Below are 20,468 nucleotides of genomic sequence, written 5' to 3' on the forward strand. Positions count from 1 at the left end.
TGCACAACCAGTTGTTGTTGTTTTTTAATTTTTATTGGGGAATATTGGGGAACAGTGTGTTTTTCCAGGACCTATCAGCTCCAAGTCAAGTTGTTTTCAATCTAGTTGTGGAGGGTGCAGCTCACTGGCCCGTGTGGGAACTGAACCGGAGACTTTGGTGTTATGAGCAGTGCACTCTAACCACTGAGCGAACCGACCGCCACCACACAATCAGTTCTTAATAAAGGCTGGTGCTGATGTGGCTGTTTTGCAGATCAATGGTCAGCGCAGGGAGATCAGACCTACCCTCCTGGCTGTTTCCTTACATTATTCCTCTGGCAGTGGCAGCCAGGGCTCTGTGAGAGACACGATGAGAAGTTTAAGAGGCAGTGCCCTCGACTGGATTAAGAAACTGTGGTACATTTATATAATGGAGCATGACTTGGCCACAAAGAAGAATGAAATCTTACCATTTGCAGCGATATGGTTGGACCTAGAGAACATTATGCTAAGTGACACATGGTATTTGTCTTTCTCAAATACCATATGATCTCACTTATATGTGGAATCCAAAGAATAGAATAAATGATCGAACTACACAGAAATCATCTCAGAGATATAGAGAAAAAACTGATGGTTCCTGGATGGGAGGGAGTGGGGATGAGGGAGAAGGAGAAGGGATTAGAAAGTACAAATTAGTAGTCATAATGTTGCCACGGGGACATGAAAGACTGCTTTGGGAATATAATCAATAATGTTGTAAAGATTTTGTAGGGTGTCAGAGGGACACTTGTCTTATTAGGGAGACCATTTCATGAACGGTGTACATGCCTGACCACTGCAGTGTACACTGAAACTGAAGCTGAATAATATTGAAGGTGAACTATAATTTAATATATATATATAGTCACAAGATATGCAGTACAGCATAGGGAATAGAGTCAATGGAACTGTAACAGCTATATACGATGTAGAGGGGTAGTAGATTGGGGGAGAGGGGTTATCACTGTGTGAGGAGTATAAATGTCTATTACATTGTTTTGTACATCTGAAACTAATTTAAAATAGAGAGAGAGAGAGAGAGAGAGAGAGACAGAGACAGAGACAGAGACAGAGACAAAGAGACAGAGAGAGATAGTGCCCTGTATGCAAGGAGTGCTTATAACATGCGTTCATCCATTTGGCCAGCACTTGCACAGTGCAATCAAGAACTCTGAATCTGAGATCGTATCCTACTTGGGAGCTAACAAGTTAGCCTGACAGTTTCATGCTGGTACAAGATATGAGACTCTTGAGTCCAACGCAAAGGGTGGTTTATTATTCACAGCAATAGCAGTAACCAGAGTATTAGCTCGTTGTGACAGTTCTCCAAGTCCTGATTTTTCTAGGATGACATGAAGAGGGCCAGATGACACCCACACACTCAATGAGTTATAGGAGAGGAACCCTGAGCTTAGGGAACCTGATTCTTTTATCCTGGACAGTCTGTCTGCCCTTTTCTCTGGAGGGTGACACTGTATCTTCCAAGGATGTTCAATATACAAATAACTTGGAAAAGCTATTTTGGAACAAAGAGCAGTCAGTACCTCTGCTCACAAGATGTGTAGAAATGTTTGAGACGCATGGAGAATTATCTGCACACAAGAAGCCTTGTAAACCCTTCATTTGTTGACTGAATTAATGTACCACATGTTGCATGCAGCACTATACAGTGGAATCTGACACAGTTTCTGTCATCAGGAGCTTATGTCTTCCTGCTGGGGAAATAAACGATAGGGCAGTACATTGGTTAAGTGCTTGTGCTCTAGGCTCAAAGGCCTGGATTTAAATCTTGCTCCCATCACTTATTAATTTTGCTGCTCTGGCCTCAGATTCTTGCTCTCTAAAATGGATATAATAGAGTTATTGTGATTAGATAAGCCAATGCAATTGTGTAGTGGTTGGCTTGCTGCCTGACCCCTGGTAAGTATCCAAAAAAGTATTAGTTATCAGGATGGATTATGTAGAATCACCATTTCTGTAGTTCAAATATCAGCAATTTTATATGATTTAACGTAATCATATATTTAATATTATTCTTCATTTTCTGCTTGGTTACAAATCATAGTGTATAGATGACTGTGGTGGAGGTGTGCGCTGGGTCAGGTGAAGCAAGCCTGAGGAGGCAGAAAAGTATCTGGGAAGAAGGAATGGGCTTGGAACCAGATGCCGCTCTGAGCCCCACCTTCTCCTCTCATTAACCCCGTGACCTTGGGTGAGCCACTTAACCTCTGAGCCCCTTGCCTCATCTGTGCTATAGATACAATAATCCCTTCTACTTCACTGGACATTGTGAGGCTAATGTCAGGTGATGGATGTAATTGCTTTATAAACTGGAAGGCACTGTACTCAGGCTCGTGCTTAATATGAAGAGTTCTTAAAGGCAGTGCGATTGGAGTCTGGGCTTCAACCAGATCATAACTAGGTATAATTTAATATCCCTCCTAAGTCCTCTAATTGCAGTTTTACATTTGAAGTATAGCGTTGGCCCCTAAACTTAAATGCTGCGTTAGAATCAAGTTACACTAGTCAGGTTTGTATCTAAGGCCTACAGCCCTTCTAGCACCGTGGGGACCATCTGGTGACTAAAGAAAAATCATCTCATTATAAAGGCAATTGGCTTGCAGCTAAATCAGTCAACAGTTAAAATTTATCAGCCTCCTTGAATGAGCAAGGTACGGTTTTAGCTCTTTACATGAACTACTTCTCATTGAAACCTTGAAAAATCCTATGATATATATAGGTACTTATTATCCCCCATTTCACAGATGAGGAGACAGAGGCAAAAAGAGGTTAACAATTAGGAATTGGCGGAACTGTACTGGTGAGTTACGTTGCTGGGCACCCTCGGGCATAGTCAGAAGCACCCGTTCCCGGCTGGCCCAGTACAAGGGAGGCCTGAGAGCCATCTTTCTGGGGCAGCTGTCCTTGCTGATACAAGTCCTGCTCCTGCCATGGTCAGCCAGGAAAAGCCAAGCTCTGCGGGGACTTGCAGGCTGTTGGAATGGCTCCTACTCCATCCTTGCTCTCAGCCTGCCTGTACCCTCCCGAAGAAGTGAGAACACTTGTTCTTACCTCTTCTGTTCTGTGGGGACTTTCTGTGATGTGAAGAGTAATGCTCACCATCTTTGCTTTCCCATGTGTTTGAGCCTGTGCCCTCTGAAAAGAGCTGCCTCTAGTTCTTCGAGGGACTAAAGTGTTAGCTCAGAGTCAGCAGATAGCATGCCCTTGTGGCAATCCCAGTTAAGCTAAGGTTTGGCTCCTATAACAGACACACAAGAATACTGTTCCTTAAAGATCCAAGTTTGTTTCTCATTCATATAACAGTCTGAGAGGAGCAGTCCAGATGGCCCGGTGGCTCTGCTTCATGCAGTCGTGCAGGTATGCAGGGTCCTGCAAGGTGCCCCATCATTCCCTAGGCTGTGCTTTTCAAAAACTACATGTGATGAAGGACTCATTGTTATTTTCACATTTTTCAATTCATTTCAGACCAGTTTTTTTGTAAAAAGAAATAATAAATTGCTGGAGGAATGAAGGGAAAAGAAAACACCCCAAAGACATACAAAATACAAGTCTAAAGTATTTTATTATTAGAGACAACAGACATATTACTTACTTAAATTGTTATAAAAGCTACTCAATACATCCCTCAGTTTCTGTACTTGTTTCATCAGGGACTGGTATTTGGAAAACCCTGTGAGTGGTACTGGCCTGGCTGTTGTCATCAACCTCCTGCCTGAAGCTGGTTTGCATCATGTCCGTGACAGTCATGGGAAAAGGGAGAACAGAGTGTGGAGGAGGGCCCCCGGCCGCCCCCCCCGGCCCCCCTCCCCCGTGCCCCATGATCAATTTGTATATTTTAAGTCAGGCTTATTGAAGTATAATTTACATAAAATAAAATCCACCCTTTGAAGATGTACAGGTATGAAGTATTGACAAATTGTGTAACTACCATCACAATCAAGATACAGATTATTTCCATCACCCCTGAAAGTTCTCTCTTGCTGCACTTCTAATTAATCTTCTGCCCCACTCTGCCCTGGAAATCTCTAATCTGAGTTCCGTTCTTATCATTTTGCTTTTTCCAAGTGCCACATAAATAGAATCATACAAGATTTAGCCTTTTGCGTATGGCTTTTTTTCACCTAGCATTATGCCTTTGAGATTCCTTTATGTCTTTGCATTTATCATATACATGTTTTTCAGTTAGATATACAACAATTTCCTTATCCATGTTCCTGTTGACGGGCACCTGGACTCTTTCTAGCTTTTGGAGAGTTGAGTAAAGTTAATATAAACATTTGTGTAGAGGTCTTTGTGTGAACATACAGTTTCATTTCTCTTAGGTCAATCTCTAGCAGTAGGATTGCTGAGTCATATAGTAAATGTATGATTAGCTGGATAAGAAACTGCCAAACTGTTCCAAAATGGTTGTACCATTTTGTACTCCCTCCAGGACTGTATGAGTCTGAGTTGTTCTGCATCTAAGGCAGCACTTTGTATTGTCGACTGTTTTATTTTGGCCATTCTAAGAATTTGGAGTCATGGAATCTCATTGTGGCTTTAAGTTGCATTTCCCTAATGACTAATTATATTGAACATCTTTTTATGTTCTGTTTTGTCAAACTTATCTCTTCTTTGGTAGTGTCCAATTTTTTTTTATGGCCAGTTTTTAAATTGGGTTGTTTTCTTATTATTGAGTTGTGAGAGTTCTTTATATTTTCTGGATACCGGTCCTTTATCAGAATGGGTTTTGCAAGTATTTTCTCCCAGTTTATGGCTTATTTTTTCATTTCTTTATAGTGTCTTTTGAAGACCAGAAGTTTTTAATTGTTGATAAAATCTAATCAATTTTTTTCTCATATGGTTCATGCTTTTTGAGTTTTAGTTAAGAAATTTCTGCCTAATCCAAGATCACAATGATTTTTTTCCTATGTTTCCTTCTACAAATTTTGTAATTTTAAATCTTACAGTTTGAGATAATGTTTGTACGTAGTGTGAACTTTGGGTCAAGGTTAGTTTTTAGTGCCTCTGGATAGCTAATTGTTCCATCACCATTTGTTGAAAACTATCCTTTCTTCATTGAACTACTTCGACTTCTTTGTTTAAATTCAGTCGACTATATATGTGTGGTTTTATTTTGGGATTAGTTGATTGGTTTCATTGATCTCTTAGTCCGTCCTTTCACAAATATCATACAGTCTTGAAATCAGATGACGTGCAAGCTCCAACTTTGTTCTTGTTTTTCAAAATTGTAGAAATAGATGATTATGTTGTCTGCAAATAAAGACGGATTTACTTCTTTTCAAATCTGTATGACTTTTATTTCTTTTTCTTGATTTATTCTATGGCTAGACCTTTAGCACAATGTTTAATGGGAGTGATGAAAGCTGATTTCATTGTCTTATTCTTGATCATCAGGGGAAAACACTTAGTCTTTTTACTTTAAGTGTAATACGAGCTGGGTTTTTTTTAAATATGCCCTTTATCAAGTTGATAACTATTCCTAGTTTGTTGAGTTTATCATGAAGTGGATATCAAATGATTTTTCTGCACCTTTTATAATGATTATATGGCTTTTCTTTTTCAGTTTATTGATATGGTATGAATTACATTGATTAATTTCAAATGTTGAACCAAATTTGCATTCTTGGAATAAAAAACACTTTGGCATGATACATTTACCATTCTTGTATTCTACTGGATTCAACTTACTAATGTTTTGTTGAGAATTTTTATGTATATGTTCATGAAGAATATGGTCTAGAGCTTGCTTTACTTGTAATGTCTTTGTCTAGTTTTTATATCAGGGTAGTGCTGGCCTCAAAAAATGAACCGGGAAGTGTTCTCTCCTATTTTTTATGGAAAAGAAATTTCTATAGAATTAATATTACTTCTCCCTTAAGTGTCCGACAGAATACTTTAATGAAGCCATCTGGGCCTGGAGATTTCTTTGCAGGAAGGCTTTAACCACAAATTAAACTTTTAAAGTAAATACAGGATAATTCAGGTTACCTAGTTCTCTTTGATTACTTTTGTAGTTGTGTCTTTTAAGGAATTTAATTAATCAAATGTATTGGCACAAAGTTTATAATATCCCCTTCACTTTGTAAGGTCTGTGTCATCTGTAATGTTCCTTCTTTCATTCTCTTTTTTTTTTTCCTTCTTTCATTCTTAATCAGTAATTTATGTCTTGCATTTTAAAAATTAATTTGGTTAGAAGTTCATTGATTTTGTAGGTTAATTTTTAAAATCCAGTTTTTGGCTCTGTGACTTTTCTCTATTGCTTTCTGTTTCCAATTTCATTGAAGTTTGCTCTTTTCTTTAGTATGTCCTTCTTTATGCTGGCATTGAGTCAAATTTTCTCTTCTTTTTTGTTTTCTTAAGAAGAAACTTAGATTATTGATTCAAAATCTTTCTTGTTTTCTGATATGAGCAATTAATACCATAAATTTCCCCCAAGACTGTTTTAGCAGCATCCCACAAATTCTGATATGTTTGTGTCTTTGTTTTCATTTAGTTTAAATATTTGCAAATTTTTGGCTTCCTCTTTGAACAATGGGTTGTTTTAGGAGTATATTGTTTAATTTCCAATTATTTGGCAATTTGCTCTTTCAGAGAACATATTTTATGTTATTTGAATTTGTTTAAATTATTGATATTGTTTTATGGCCTAGAATGTCTGTCTTGGTGAATATTCCATGTGTACGTGACAAAAATGTATTTTCTATTTGTGGAGTGTGGATGGAGGTAAAATAAATGTAAATTAGAACAAGTTGGTTATTAGTGTTGTTCAGATCTTCATATCTACTGTTTTCTGTCTTCTTTATAGATCACTGAGTGATGAGTGTTGAAATCTTTATAATTGTGGATTTGTCTATTTCTTCTTTCAAATATAGCATTTTTTGTCTCATGTATTTTAAATGTTCATTATTGAATGCTTACACATTTAGGATTGTTATATCTTCTTGATGAATTGATCCCTTTATCATTATGTAATGTCTTTATCCTTGGAAATAGTCCTTGTTCTAAAGGACTATTAGTATTAATCTGATACTAATATAGCCAGTGTAACTTCTTTTTATTAGTATTTCCATGGTATCTTTCTCCTTTCCATTCTTTTGAAGCAGTTTATATCTTTATATTTGAAGTAAGTTCTCATAAGTAACATATAGTTGGGTCTTGCTTTCTTATTCCATGTTACAGTATTTGAGTTTTAATGTAATATACACTTAATGTAATTATCAGTGTGTTTTGATTTAAATCTACTGACGTCTGCTGATTTTTATGTCTTATCTGTTCTTTGTTCCTTTTTCCCACTTTTTGAAGGTTAATTGAACTATTTTATTAGTTTCTCTTATTTCCACTATTAGCTTATTAGTTGTACCTCTTTTAAAACTTTTGTAGCTTTTCTCCTAGAGTTTTCAATATACATCATTAACTTATAAGACTCTACCTTCAAATAATATTATATCACTTCATATAAGGTGAAAGAATCATATGAGAGTATGTTCCCATTTATCCCTCATGCTATTTAAGCTATTTTGGCTGTATATTATACTTTTACATATGTTATAAATCCTACAATATAGTATTACTCATTCTGTTTTACATGATTATCTTTTAAACTGATTCAAAGTAAGTTTTTAAAAGGGTGTTTTGACTTTGTTTTTTAAATCATTTCCTTTATTCTTCATTTCTTTGTATAGATTCAAGTTTTCATTTGTATCAGTTCTTGGATGCTCTGTTCTATGGTGGGTTTTCCCACTTTTATTTTTTTCTCTTTGTGTTTCAGTTTGGATGTAGTCTGTTGATATATCTTCATGCTCATGGAGTCTTTCCTTTGCTATGTCCAGGTGACTGATAAGCCTGTGAAAGGAGTTCTCCATCTCTGATATTTTATTTTCTACCATCTTATTTGACTCAGTCTTATAGTTGTCATTTCCCTGCTGAAATTCCCAACTTGTTTAAGCACCATGATAGTTAATTTTATGTGTAAACTTGACTGGGCTAAGGGGTGCCCAGATAGATGGTAAAACATTATTTTTGGGGTGTCTCTGGAAGATACTAGCATTTGAATCAGTAGACTGAGTACAGTAGTCCCCCCTTATTCACAACTTAGCTTTCTGCAGTTTTAGTTACTGGTAGTCAGCCACTGTCTGAAAATATTAAATGGAAAATTGCATAAGTAAACAATTCAGGAGTTTTAAATTGTGCACCATTCTGAGTAGTGTGATGAAATCTCACGTGGCCCACTACATTCTGCCTGAGAAGTAAATCATCCCTTTGTCCGGTGTCTCAATGCTGTAGACACTACCGGTCCCTTTAATCCCTTAGTAGCCATCTTGGTGATCAGATAGACTGTCATGGTATCACAGTGCTTGTGTTCAAGTGACCCTTACTTTACTTAAAATGGCCCCAAAGTGCAAGAATGGTGATGCTGGCAATTCGGATATGCCAAAAGGAAGTCATAAAATGCTTCCTTTTAGTGAAAAGGTGTGTATGCATGTATAGTAAAAAACATAGTATATACGGGGTTCAGTACTGTCCACGGTTTCAGGCATCTACTGGGGGTCTAGGGACATATCCCCTGTGGAAACTACTGTAAATAAAGATCTCCCTCACTGATGTGGGTGGGCATGATCCAGTCTGTTGAGGACCTGAATGAGACATCCATCTTCTTCTTCTGTAGCACATAGCTCTCCTGGTTCTTCGGCTTTTGGACTCTGACTGGGACTTACATCATTGGCCCCTTATTCTCAACCTTCAGACTCCGACTGAATTATGCCACCAGCTCCATGGGTTCTCCAGCTTGCTGACAGCAGATTGTGGGACTTCTCATCCTCCACAACCACATGAGCCAATTTCTATAATCAGTCTCCTCGTCTGTCTGTCTGTATATCTATATATCTATATCTATATGTGTATAGCTATCTTCTGTATCTTAATTGGTTTGGTTTCTCTGGAGAACCCTGACGAATACAAGCATATTGTCCACAATTTCCACTAGATTCTTTAACATCTTAATCATAGTTACTTTATATTTCCTTTCTGAAAACTCCAACATCTGGGTGATATTTGAATCTGGACTTACTGATTGTTTTATCTCTTGGGAGTGAGTTGTTTTTCTTATTTATTTATTTATTTATTTATTTATTTATTTATTTATTTATTTATTTTAGTGTAGCTTGTAATTTTCCATTAATGCTGGAGAGCCTGTGTAGAGGGACAGTAGGTACTAAAATAAATAATTTTATGTCTGGACATACCTCCTCTTTTGTCATGCAGTTAATATGGAGAGACAGAGCTCAATCTAGTCAGGAGCTGTGCTTGGTTTGTGTTTTCTTGTTTTTATTATTACCTTCAGTGCCATAGACTTCCAATTTCTTCAGCAGTGGGCTGTTGTTGCCATGGACTTTTATTGAGGACAGTGCCAGAGGATTTTTCTCAGTGCTCCTGTTCACCGTCAGCTTTCAGCCGAAGGTGAAACAGTGTTATCTAAGCGCACCATTTCTGCCTGGAGCTGCCTGTGCCCCAGATGGGCAACTCTCTCGGTGCTCTTAACCTTCATTGGCACCTGACATGTGCGTGTCACTCAATGCTAGGTTCATAAAAGGTGTCCAGCCTTAGTCTTTGCATCTTGGCTTCCAGGGTGGGGATTTCCAGCTCTTCATCTCCTAAACTCTGCCTTGTGTCTGGTTGTTCTTGGGAAGGAGTTTCCTGTTTGTCCCCGTGCAGTAACCGCCCCTTGCTTAGTATCGGTGTAGGATCCTGGCTCTTCCCCCAAGAGAGAGGGTGTTTTGTCCTGCATCTCCTCCACCAGCTACTGATCTTTGCCTTTGTCATGAGGTGGAGGCAGTTTCCTACCCCTCTACCAGACACAGGTAGGTTTGGCTTTTATTTATCCCCAGAGGCAATAGATCTTTGCCTGCATCCTCAGGAAGATAAGGCCCCTTCTTTGGTGGCTTACTGCTTTTGCTTTAATGATAGCGTATCTGGGAAAGTGAGTGGGGCTTGTGCTTATTCCCAAGCAGCAATCACCCCTGGGGGGAGACTTTCACCACTGAGGTGACTCCCTGCGATCTTCTGCCCTGGCCTAGTCTTTCTTGTGAGTACCTAGCGGGGCCCATAGAAGAGCTTGTAAGTGGGTGTGAAGTCTCCTGTTCCAAACTGACACTCTAGTTCACATTTGGCCTTTAAGATTTTAGCCAATTTCTTCTTACTCCTTGTATGGCGGCACCTCTCTCTCCCATGGTTTGCCCAAGGTGAAACAGTCCACATGCTCTGTCTCTTCTTGGAGGGGCTTCACCCTCTCGTAATTCACTTTATTTAATTGCCTTGTGACCTCACATCTCTAACTAGCTGAAGAAAAGTTATGGTTTTGTAGATTTTATGACTTTTTCTCATTTTTAGGCTGGAGGGTGATGATCTTTATAGCTTCCTATATTCTACACAAAGTGCCAATTCCCATCATCATCCTAAAGGCTTAGGCCCAGAAGTGGCTTGCAACATTTTCACTCCTGTGCCAGGGAAGAGAACCAAGTCACAGGATCAGGTTTCACAGCAAATAATTCTGGGAAATGTAGTATTGTCATGTGCCCAAGTGGAAGCGGAGGATAGATTTTAGTGAGTAATCAGCAGTTTCTGTTACAAGGCTCCAAGCAAGTGAAATCCAAAATGATTCTGGGCTTGGAGCAATTATCACTGTAAACAGGGAGGTTCACTGGCTCTATCCTTGCTGTTAGCTTGTCAATACGGTAAGAAATCTGAAGAGAGATGGGCCCCGGACCATCCCCTCACATGTGTGCCACGAGTATATGAGGGAAATGTACGTAGAGATCTCCGGGTCTGTGCTCACCTGGGCTCCAACTCCATTGGGGTCACCTGGGGAATAGACGGGACCTTATGGGTGGCAGGGTGTCTTGCAAGCCCATGGAATCTCAATCCTGCTGTACATATGAACCACCTTTGCAACTTTTTAAAGAATACAAATGCTAGGGCTTCTCTCTAGATAATCTGAAGGAAAATCTTTGGAGGTGAGGCCTATATTTTTTGAAGAAAGGCTTCCTGCGTGATTCTTTTGCACAGTTGCTTTGGGCACCTCTGGGCTGATCTGTGGTGGGAACAGAAAGCAAGATGAATTCTTTTGGCTGTCTTCCTGAGCGGAAGGATGCCTGAATTTTCTCCCCTGCACTCTCCTCTCTCCCCCAGTGCTGTCTGACTGCAGGTTTATGGTCTTCTTCCTTAGGAAAAATGGCTAGGACAAGGTCAAAGATTGAACAAACCCTTCCAGAAAGACTGAGAACCACTTTGGTGATTTTTCAGTGGAGTTGTGAACTGCCCCGAAGGGATCTCACAAATGCAGGATGAGATGCAGACTCTGGGGCCATGTAGAGAACTCAAGCATGTGTCTTGGGCTGAAGCCGTCCAAATTCCCTCAGAAACTGACATGTTCACAGTGTGGGCAGTGGGCAGGAGAGTGACCTGAGTGGCAGGAGCCGGAGGAGGGTGGAGGGACTAAGTCGACTGTGGATGTTTGAGCAGGCTTCTCAGAGGAGGTCGTGTTGGACCTGCAGTTTGAAGGATGAGGGCGAGCTTGCTAGCCAGGTAGGAGGAAAGTGGGTAGCAAGACACAGAGCCACGAAGGGCCCTGCTGTGTGTGGGGAATGATGAACAGTTTTATGGTCCACGCCTGAGTGATACGGAGGGCTTGGGTGGGCATACAAGCCAAGACCGCTGGATTTAGTTTCAGGAAGAGCCAGCTGTAGTTCTTTTGGTACAGAATGTGTTTATCAGGTTTCTCTGAGTAGAAGGCTGTGAATGGATCCAAGATCTGGCTTGTCTGGTTTTTTGGCTCTCCCAGAAGCAGAGCCTGGGACAAGGATTTGAGTGTGGGTAGTTCTCATTCTGGGCTACTTTCTCAGTCATGCGGTCCTTGTGCAGAAAGCAGAGGTATAGACAGAGACAAACTGTACAAGTGCAATGCACACTGTTGCTTGGGTGTTGTACAGCCCAGGTCTACTCACAGTCCATTGGCCCAAGCCAGTTGCATGAGCAAGCCCCAGGTCAGTAGGATAGGACTCACCAGTGCCTTCAAGGAGAGTGTGGTGAACAAACAGCGCAATCTACCAAACTCACATGCTGGGTGCACAGTAGGTAGGTATCCAGGTCGTGCTGGGGTCAGTTTAACCTAACAGAACCAAACAGCATGTTTTTAAGGCCAAGTACAGTTCTTTAGAGAAAACAAAGGTAAGATGTGAGTTGACAAAGCAATGGTGTTCTCCAGCCCCCATCTTTTGCTTGTATCTCATTGACTTGAAATCACCTTGGCATAAGCTGGGTATACACTGTCCCACACTCTCGAGGCTGGAAAAAAACGTGTTGGTCAATGGCACAGTGGGCTTCACCTGAACAAGAGAGTGACCTCAGCAGGCCGGCAGTCCTGGCATCTAATCACTGCCGGCAAGGGTGGTGGACGATCCGCCATCTGAAACCCCAGTATTGTTTTGGAATCCTGCCTCCAGGGTTGCCTGGCTCCTGACCATCAGCTCAGTGGGCAGCAGGTGAGCTCAGCGCTAGAGCCGAGTGTTTGTTCTGAGCCATCCCCAGGAAGTGACAGCTCCAAAAGTCAGATGTGCCCTGGGCTTATTCTTGGTTTATGGGCGATGCAGGCAATTAGTGAAAGTTGGCAGGAGCACCTTGCAGGCCCCCGTCTGCACAACTGGGCACCTGGTGTGGAACTTTAGCATCTCAATTCCCTGCTTGGCCTGAAATGGAGCAACGCCCAACATCTTTTCTACAGGAAGTCTAGGCCTTGGTAAGGTCTAGCTCCCACAGATGGGAACACTGAAGAGACTGGCTTTTCACAAGAGAATGTCACCAGGCGCTAAGCGCTGCTGGTCTTGCAAACTGAAGCAGTGACAGACCAGGTCCTTGCCAGAGAACTCATTTCAAACCCTCTGCAGGCTGCCTCTGCCTCAGTAGAAGAAGCACACTCGAGTGACTCATCCTGGCCTCTAGGCAGGGCTGCTAGATAAGGTTGTACAGATTGTCCACAGCCCCCATGGGAGGGGAAACTCCACTCACCCTGCTGTGCACACTGGCACGGGGCTGGTGCCCCAGGAGGAATTGGGGAATGAGCAGTTTCCTCATTCATCCAGAGGCCCCGTATGGCAGCTGTGGCCCTGCCTGAGCTGTGGTGAAGCTTACTCCTGGATGAGCCTGGGCCCAGAGAGCTAAGCTTGTGGCCCCTGATGCTTTTTGCTTAGCTGTACTTCATGTGCTTTCCTTGAGAGACAATCTGAAAATCAGCAGGAACGCTGGAGTCAGATTGCTTGGGTTCAAACCCAGCTTCACCACTTACTAGCTGTGTGATCTTAGGAAAGGCATTTGACGTCTCTGTGCCTCAGTTCCCTCATCTGTAAAATGGAGGTAACGCTATTATCAACCTCGTGGGTTGTGAGGATTAAATGGAGTAACGTATAGTGTGTTTAGAGTAGTGCATGGAACACAGAGTAAGTGCTCTAAAGTGTTGGCTCGGGTGGTGACCTCATTGAGGATGTTGTCCGTGACGTCATGAGTGCCTTCTCCCGACCCCCATTCTGAATTTTCTCGGAGGAACTTCTCTTAGGCCCCAGAACAAGTTATGGTTCTTTTGAGTACCAATCTGTCTTATCTCGTAGACACTGCAACTCATGTTTCCATCTTTGCCTTGGGTGCTAAAATGAGCAGTTTCAGACAAAATTCACTGTTCCTCTTTTAGCATTTGTAGAGGGCTCATGGGACAGGTTCTGTGCGCTCGTTGCTCCTGACCCAAATCCTCGGAGTCATTCTTGATTTCTGTCTTTCTTTCATGTCCCCAAACAAATTCTGCTGTTTCCGTCTTCAAAAGGAAAGGTGTCCGGTTCTGACCACTTTCCACCCCTCTACCACTGGGAACGTGCAGATGCTTAGTTGGGTCCCTGCTTCCACTCTGGCCCCTAAAGTCAGCTATCCCTATAAAAATCAGGGTGGCCTTTAAAAATATAAGTCAATTCACATCACTCATCTGCTTGCAACCCTCCAGTTACCTTGAGGAAAGAAAATCCAAGTCCTTATAATAGTTTATAAAGCTCACCGTAATTTACACTGCCCCTGTCTGTCTTCTCCATCCTTCCCCCCTCGTGCTCTCTGCTCCAGTCATGTCAGCTTCCCTGATGTCCCGCTCATACTGGGGGCATGGCCAGGGCTTCCCTCTCTCAGGGCCTTCTCCCAGGGGTGCTCCCCCCACCCAGATACTGCCATGGCTTGCTCCTTCCTCTCTCCCTCTGAGCCTCTGCTCAAATGTCATCTCATTAAAAGCCCTTCCTTGACCATATTTCCTAAAAGAGCAGCCGCCCTCCCACCCTGGCATTCCATAGTCCCCTGATTTTACTTTAATGTTTTCTCCTCAGCATTCACCACAATCTGCTATCAGTTCATTTTGTCTTTCACCACTAACATGTAAGCTCCTTTTGGGTGGGGGCTTTGTCTTGTTTACCCAGTGCCTAGAATGGCACCCAGCACACAGCAAGGCTTGATAAAGATCATTGAAGAAGTGAGAGGCTGAGTGAATGCTTCATTTTGCTATGCCGTCCCATCTTGCCTGTCCTGGTATTTCAAAGGCTTGGAAGCCGTGTGTAAAAATAGACATGTTACACCAGGACAGAAGCAAATAGAGATATCAGGGTAGAGAATAAATAAGCCTTCCTAAGTGCCCGCTGATTCCTCAGTGGAAGATTCTATTGAGGACGTGAAACATGGCTGTCAGTGGGAAGTTCTAGGCTCTCTAATTGATAAGACGACACCAGTAGCCCCCAGCCTGCCTTCACAGATGCCAGTGAATGATCAAGAGTTTGCTGTCCGAAGAAAGAGGCCCCTGAGTTGGGGATAAGCATTTTGAATCATCTTCCTTCTTTTCTCCTCTTTGGGAACCCCAAGGGCTGCACACATATGCTTACTTTCTTGGAAGAACAGTATTAACTGGCCGGGGTGGAGAACTCCCAGCAATCCCTGTTGTTAAAGGTGTTTCCGTAGATGGAACGTGCTCTGGGCCTTGCGTTGTACGCGTATTCTGGCAACAAAGTTGGGAATACGGTTTCTTCCTGGGAGCACTGATCTTTTCAGTGCTGGCTGTGTGCAGTTGTACGAGAAAAAGCTCCTACTGCAGCCGCGAGCTCCGCGAGCTTCAGGGGTGTTCATGGTGTTTATTTGCTGCTGGTTTTCCCAAGGATTTTGGACAATGATAGACATAATGCGCCATTCTCTTCCTGGGGCCCAGACATGTGCACCTACACCACAGCTGAGTACAGTCTCTCTCTATGGGACCTGCCCTTCTTGCAGACCCAGCCTGAGCCCCTCAGGAAAGTGGAGGTAAGTCACTTCCAAGCATCCTATGCATGGGAGAGCAGAAAATCTGATGCAGACCATTTGTGCCTTTTGCTATAGGAAAATGCAAAGCTAGTAGAGTGAATTAATTCTGAGACAGACAATAGAGTGGGGCCCCAGGCAGGGTCACTCAAGAGACACAACTTTTTCCTCAGAGCTTTTAGCAGAAGCAACTCCATTCTGAGCCCTCACAACTTTTGAAGCTTTTCTTGGAGGACCCTGTCTCTGCTCTCAAGGCAGTTAGAGAAGGCATCCAACTTTCCAGAAGCTTCCGAAAAGGAGCATCTTTATCTGAAAGAGAGCTCCTTGCTTATCGTGGGCTTAGTGATGCCCCTGGGGACCCAGCATATGAATCTGTGGCTCTAACTCATCAGGACATGTGTGTGAGGAGGGAAAACACTCCCACAAGGGAAAATGCTATTAGTGGCCTTACTTCTGGTACTCTGCTTCTAGTCACCTCCTAAATGGATAGGATTTCTCTACCACTGTAGAATACTATTTTCCTAAACCCATTTCTACCTCCTCCCACTAAATAATTATCTTCATGAAAAGGGACAACCTAGGGGAAAAAAATTGGTCTTAATGTGGGGTAACTTTGAGCTGGGGAATGGGCAGCGATAGCACTTTCGGGACTATCGCCGGTGAGTATCCACATTCTGAAATTTAAAACAAAAGCTACTACTTGCCAGCGCTGTTAGCTAATTGTCAGACAACAGAGAAACACACTGCAGCCAGAAAAGTCCCCACTGAGTTTGGGCGGCTGATTCCTCTGGCAGCAAATGAAAGCTTTGGCTGTTGCCCCTGAGTACTGGCTGAGCAAGCCAGGACTGAGCCCACTGCATGTTCCCGCCCCGCCCCCACTGTGGGCACAGCGTGTGTGTGTGTGTGTGTGTGTGTGTGTGTGTGTGTGTGTGTAGGTGCAGGCAGCTTGACTCACAATTTTAGGCAGCTGCACACTTCACCCAGGGACACCACACCGGTGAAAGTCATCCCACACCTCACAGCCAGGGTGAGCACAGCCTCAATGGACAACAGTTTGGAGGCATTGTTTACAAATCAATTTCCCCCTCTAAATAGGCTGTTATAAGAGTGGACCGGTCTGCTTGCCCAGGGTGGGCCCACCTGTCACTGGGACTTCCTAGCCAGTGGTCACACTGTATTGATCTTTTTAATCCCCTCTCTTTGAAACACAGAGCCAGCTGACTTGGAGTTCCTCAAAAGAAAGACTCTCCCACTGCCCCTACCTCTACAGGTAGCTGCTCTCCAGGGCTAATTCCTCGCTCAAAAAGTCTTAATTGGCTTATGGGGAGCCTGAAAGATCTCCCTTGTGTTTACAAGGTGACGGGAAATGATGGATCCCAAACTCCCTAGTCTGTCTTTATCCTGTCCTTGGTGAAATCAGGTGCATTTTATAGTTTACTGGTTTTTGAAACAAGACTGGAAGGTTTGGAGGTGGGTGGGGATAGTGTTTCATTTTAGTGGTTGAGCTGCCCGAGGAAGGGAAGAAAAGCCCCAGAGACACACCAACATGAAGCAAGAAACGTGGTGACTTATTTTTTTTTACTTAGTTTTTATTTACACGAAACATCTGCAGTACAAAAATGTAAACTTTGATAGCTCATAATAATAGAATAAACTCTTTATGTACAAAAATACATTTTCCTATGAATGAAGCATCTTGAATAAATTAAAGTACTCTCCAGCCCGGTGCCTGAATAGCTGCGCAAGCATCTCGGGCTCTTCCCGAGCAGGCCTGCCGTGGTGGGGTCAGGATCCATAATGCATGAAGCCCACGCCTTGTCTCTCCTTTTTAAGCCTTTTCATTGTATTGTTAGCCGGCTCAAACCGAATTTTCATGCTCGTTTTTCTTCATTAGAGTTCTACAAATTGTAAAATTGACTTTTCACCTCGTCTTCAGGGGCTGATCTGTCCCTTTTCTAAATCACACTGAAGTGGTGGCTGGGGTCAGCTCTGAGCCAGCCACAAAGGAGGTTTTGTGGAGTTCAGAAAGTGCAAAAGGAAAGGCTGTCTAGGGGCGGGCAGGAGGGGCCTAAGGCTGAGGGCTGGAGAAACAGAGCAAGGGGCAGACACGGTGAGGGTGCAGCGACCTAACAAGCGGCTCAGGTATCCCCCACCCCTTTAAAGCTCCTGCTTCCTCCCTCCGCCTGGAGTGGGGGTCCCGCAGCTGGGGCCCCATCTACTGCCTGTTGCCTGGGGGAGGGGGAGGCAATGGTGTCCAAAAAGGGCCTAGTGGTAAGGGATGAAACAGGGCGACGTGTGGAGCAAGTCTTTGGGCAGGCCGGGGAAGGAGAAAAGGGGGTCGCCTGGACCGTAGGAGAAGTCTTCGGAGGCGGCAGGGCTACTGGGGTCAGAGAGAGGCGAGGCGGCGGCAGCGCACGGGGAGGCGGCAGCACCGGAGCCCCAGGATTCGGCGTCGCTGGCGGGGCTCGGGGGCCCCGGCAGGCAGGGGGCACACTGCGGAGGCAGGAGGCGCTCCCGGACACCGCCCGCGGACAGCCCCTGATCAGCCAGGCGCAGAGTCTCCGCCAGAGCCCAGATGTAGTTGTAGGCGAAGCGCAGCGTCTCGATCTTGGTGAGCTTGGTGTCGTCGGGGAAGGAGGGCAGCACGCTGCGCAGCGCATCCAGCGCCGCGTTCAGGTTGTGCATGCGGTTGCGCTCGCGGTCGTTGGCCTTGACGCGCCGACTCCTTCGCAGCGAGTGCAGCAGCGCCTCCGAGCGCACTCGCGCGCGGCCCCTGCGCCGCCGCCGCTCCTGCTCGTCGTCCTGTGCCCGGGGAGTCTCGGAAGCCCCGTGAAGGCCGGGTGCGCCCCTGCGGGCCGGCCCGGGCGGCCCCGAGGAGGAAGCTGGTGTGTGGAGCCTGGCACAGTCCTCCTCGTCGGTGAGGAAGCCGGACAGGTCGCTGCTGCTGCTGCTACTGCTGCTGCTGCTGCTGGCGCAGTCGAGGTCCGAGAGGCAGGTCTCCAGAGGGGCTGGCATCGTTGCGTCGTGCAGGACCGACGGACAGTTAGAGGGTGCTTAGAGGGCAGGAGCCTGGGTTGAGGGCAGGGGTGCCGGGGCGCACTTACTTTAGGAACGGCCCGGGCTTACTGTGCCCGCTGCGGGCGCAAAGGCCTGGAAGGGCTCTGGGGCGCACCGGGAACTTGGCCTCGCCTCCTTCTCTTTGCCTGCAGGGGCCACGCTCCGCTCCAGCCGGTCTCCTGAGTGATCTCGCCGGCAATCAGATCAGCTCGTGTGAGTACCGAGTGTGGCACACGACCGGCCTCAGGACCCCTTAAGTACCCGGCGCAACAATGGGCGCCCCCCTCCCTGGCCACCTCCGCCCTTGAGGCAGCCCCCTTGAATGGAGCGAGGCGGCAGGTCAGCCCCGTGCGGTGCCCGGGTATTTGCATAATTTATGCTCGCGGGGGGCCGCCCCCGCCCCTCCCCCCTCCCGGAGCGTGCCCGTAATTACCACGGGCCAATCGGCGGCGTCTCGCGGCCCCGGGAGCCGTCTCTGGGCTAAGCCGGCCGAGGCGTCTCCAGGCAGTGAAAACGGAGGCGGGGGCGGCCGGCGATTAGTCGCCGAGGCACGCTCCTCCGGGGGCGGGCCGGGCGCCCCTCGCTGGGGTGGGATGGGGAGGCGGGGCGCGGGCAGCAAAGTGTGAGCCGTGCGGCGAGTCGCGGAAACCTGGAGCCAGCTGAGATGCTGGGTTCGCTTCCTCTCTGAAGCTGCTGAGTGGCCGCGTGACTTTGGGCAAGTGATTTGACTTCACTTTCCCCGTCTGTAAAATGGGACACGAACCTATTCTGTTGAGGATGATGTGAGGTGATGTCCGTGGGACACTTGGCACGGTGTTTTTTTTAACTGAGCTCCTGATGAATGGTTGCGAGATGTCCAAACAGGACAATGGCTCTGCTCACCTTCACCTGGGGGTGGGGGTGAGGGAGCAGTGCGGAACGTAAAGGAATGGATGATTTCCCAAGTTCGGTGGAGTCTTGGCCGACTCCCTGCTCCCCGAACACCCCCAGCACTGTCGGAAGAGTCTTTAAATAACAAAAACTTGCCAGTCCTCTCTGGGGAGTCCTCACCGCCTTCTCTCCCCACACCCTCCCGGCTCGCACTGCTGGCGTTGCTTACCAGCCTCTGAAACCCCGTGGAGTGAGTGCCAGCCAGCTAGGGGAAGGGGATTTCCTGGCCCAGGAGAGAGGGTAGCAAGCCTCCCTCTCCCCTCATCTCTTTCTTCCTCTTAATGATGTAAAGGCGCCTATTTCAGCAGGTTTTCACTCTGCATGTCAGGAGTGGCTTTACTCTTTCTGGTCACCACTGTTCACTCTGGAGCAATAAACATCTAGATACCCCCAACTTTGTACTTAGGGGAAAACAGCCACTAAGGGACAGCACTAGATTATGGGGGTAGGGTTAAAAACAAAATGAACACCTTTCAGCCAACTTTCAACTTCCTCCCCATGATATCTGGGTGGTGGCCTCAGCCCTAGTGCTTGGCCTGCTGTCCTCAGAGTGGACTCTGCCTAGGATATTGTCTACTTTCTGGAGGGGTGCTCTCTGGAGGCAGAGCCTGCCTTGGCTGGCTGACCAGGGCGTATCTTCTGGCTCAGTGGACTTTACCTCGCTCTCCCTTCCCCTGCTGCAGCTCATATGTACCCTCACATGGGGGGCAGGCTGGACACAGTCATATACTGGCTTTAGGATTTGTTGGGAACCATGAAACGTGGCATTACTCAGCTTAAGCAAGAAAGGGAAATTGCTGGGTGCTACTCGGCATCTCACGGAATCCAAGGGCTGCTGGCTTTGTGTGAGCCCTCACTCTGCTTCTGCTGTTCTCCCGGCTTCAGCTTCCTGTGGCTCCAATGCTGTCCCACTGACTTGGACATGATGACATCTCTGGGCCCCTGTCTTATTTTCCCGAGACTGCTATAATAAATTACCACAAACTAGGGGCCTTAAAACAACAGAAACGTATTCCCTCACAGTTCAGGAGGCCAGAAGTCTGAAATCAAAGCATCAGCAGGGCTGGCTCTTTTGG

General features: G+C 45.3%; 1 protein-coding gene across 1 annotated transcript; it reads right to left on the minus strand.

Moving 5' to 3' along the window:
- Positions 1–17,090: 17,090 nt before the first annotated feature.
- NEUROG1 (neurogenin 1) lies at positions 17,091–18,672 on the minus strand. Its single transcript, XM_019740253.3, has one exon. It carries the CDS (start codon positions 18,418–18,420, stop codon positions 17,671–17,673), a length of 750 nt encoding a protein of 249 aa, XP_019595812.2. The 5' UTR covers positions 18,421–18,672; the 3' UTR covers positions 17,091–17,670.
- Positions 18,673–20,468: the final 1,796 nt, after the last annotated feature.

This window comes from Rhinolophus sinicus, chromosome 5, assembly GCF_057876585.1.
Source record: "Rhinolophus sinicus isolate RSI-liver-muscle chromosome 5, RSI-T2T, whole genome shotgun sequence".
Taxonomy (NCBI): Eukaryota; Metazoa; Chordata; class Mammalia; order Chiroptera; family Rhinolophidae; genus Rhinolophus; species Rhinolophus sinicus.

What these genes read in the sequence shown, in the direction of transcription:
- NEUROG1 (XM_019740253.3), bottom strand. Translation starts at nt 18,420, where the DNA reads ATGCCAGCCCCTCTGGAGACCTGCCTCTCGGACCTCGACTGCGCCAGC.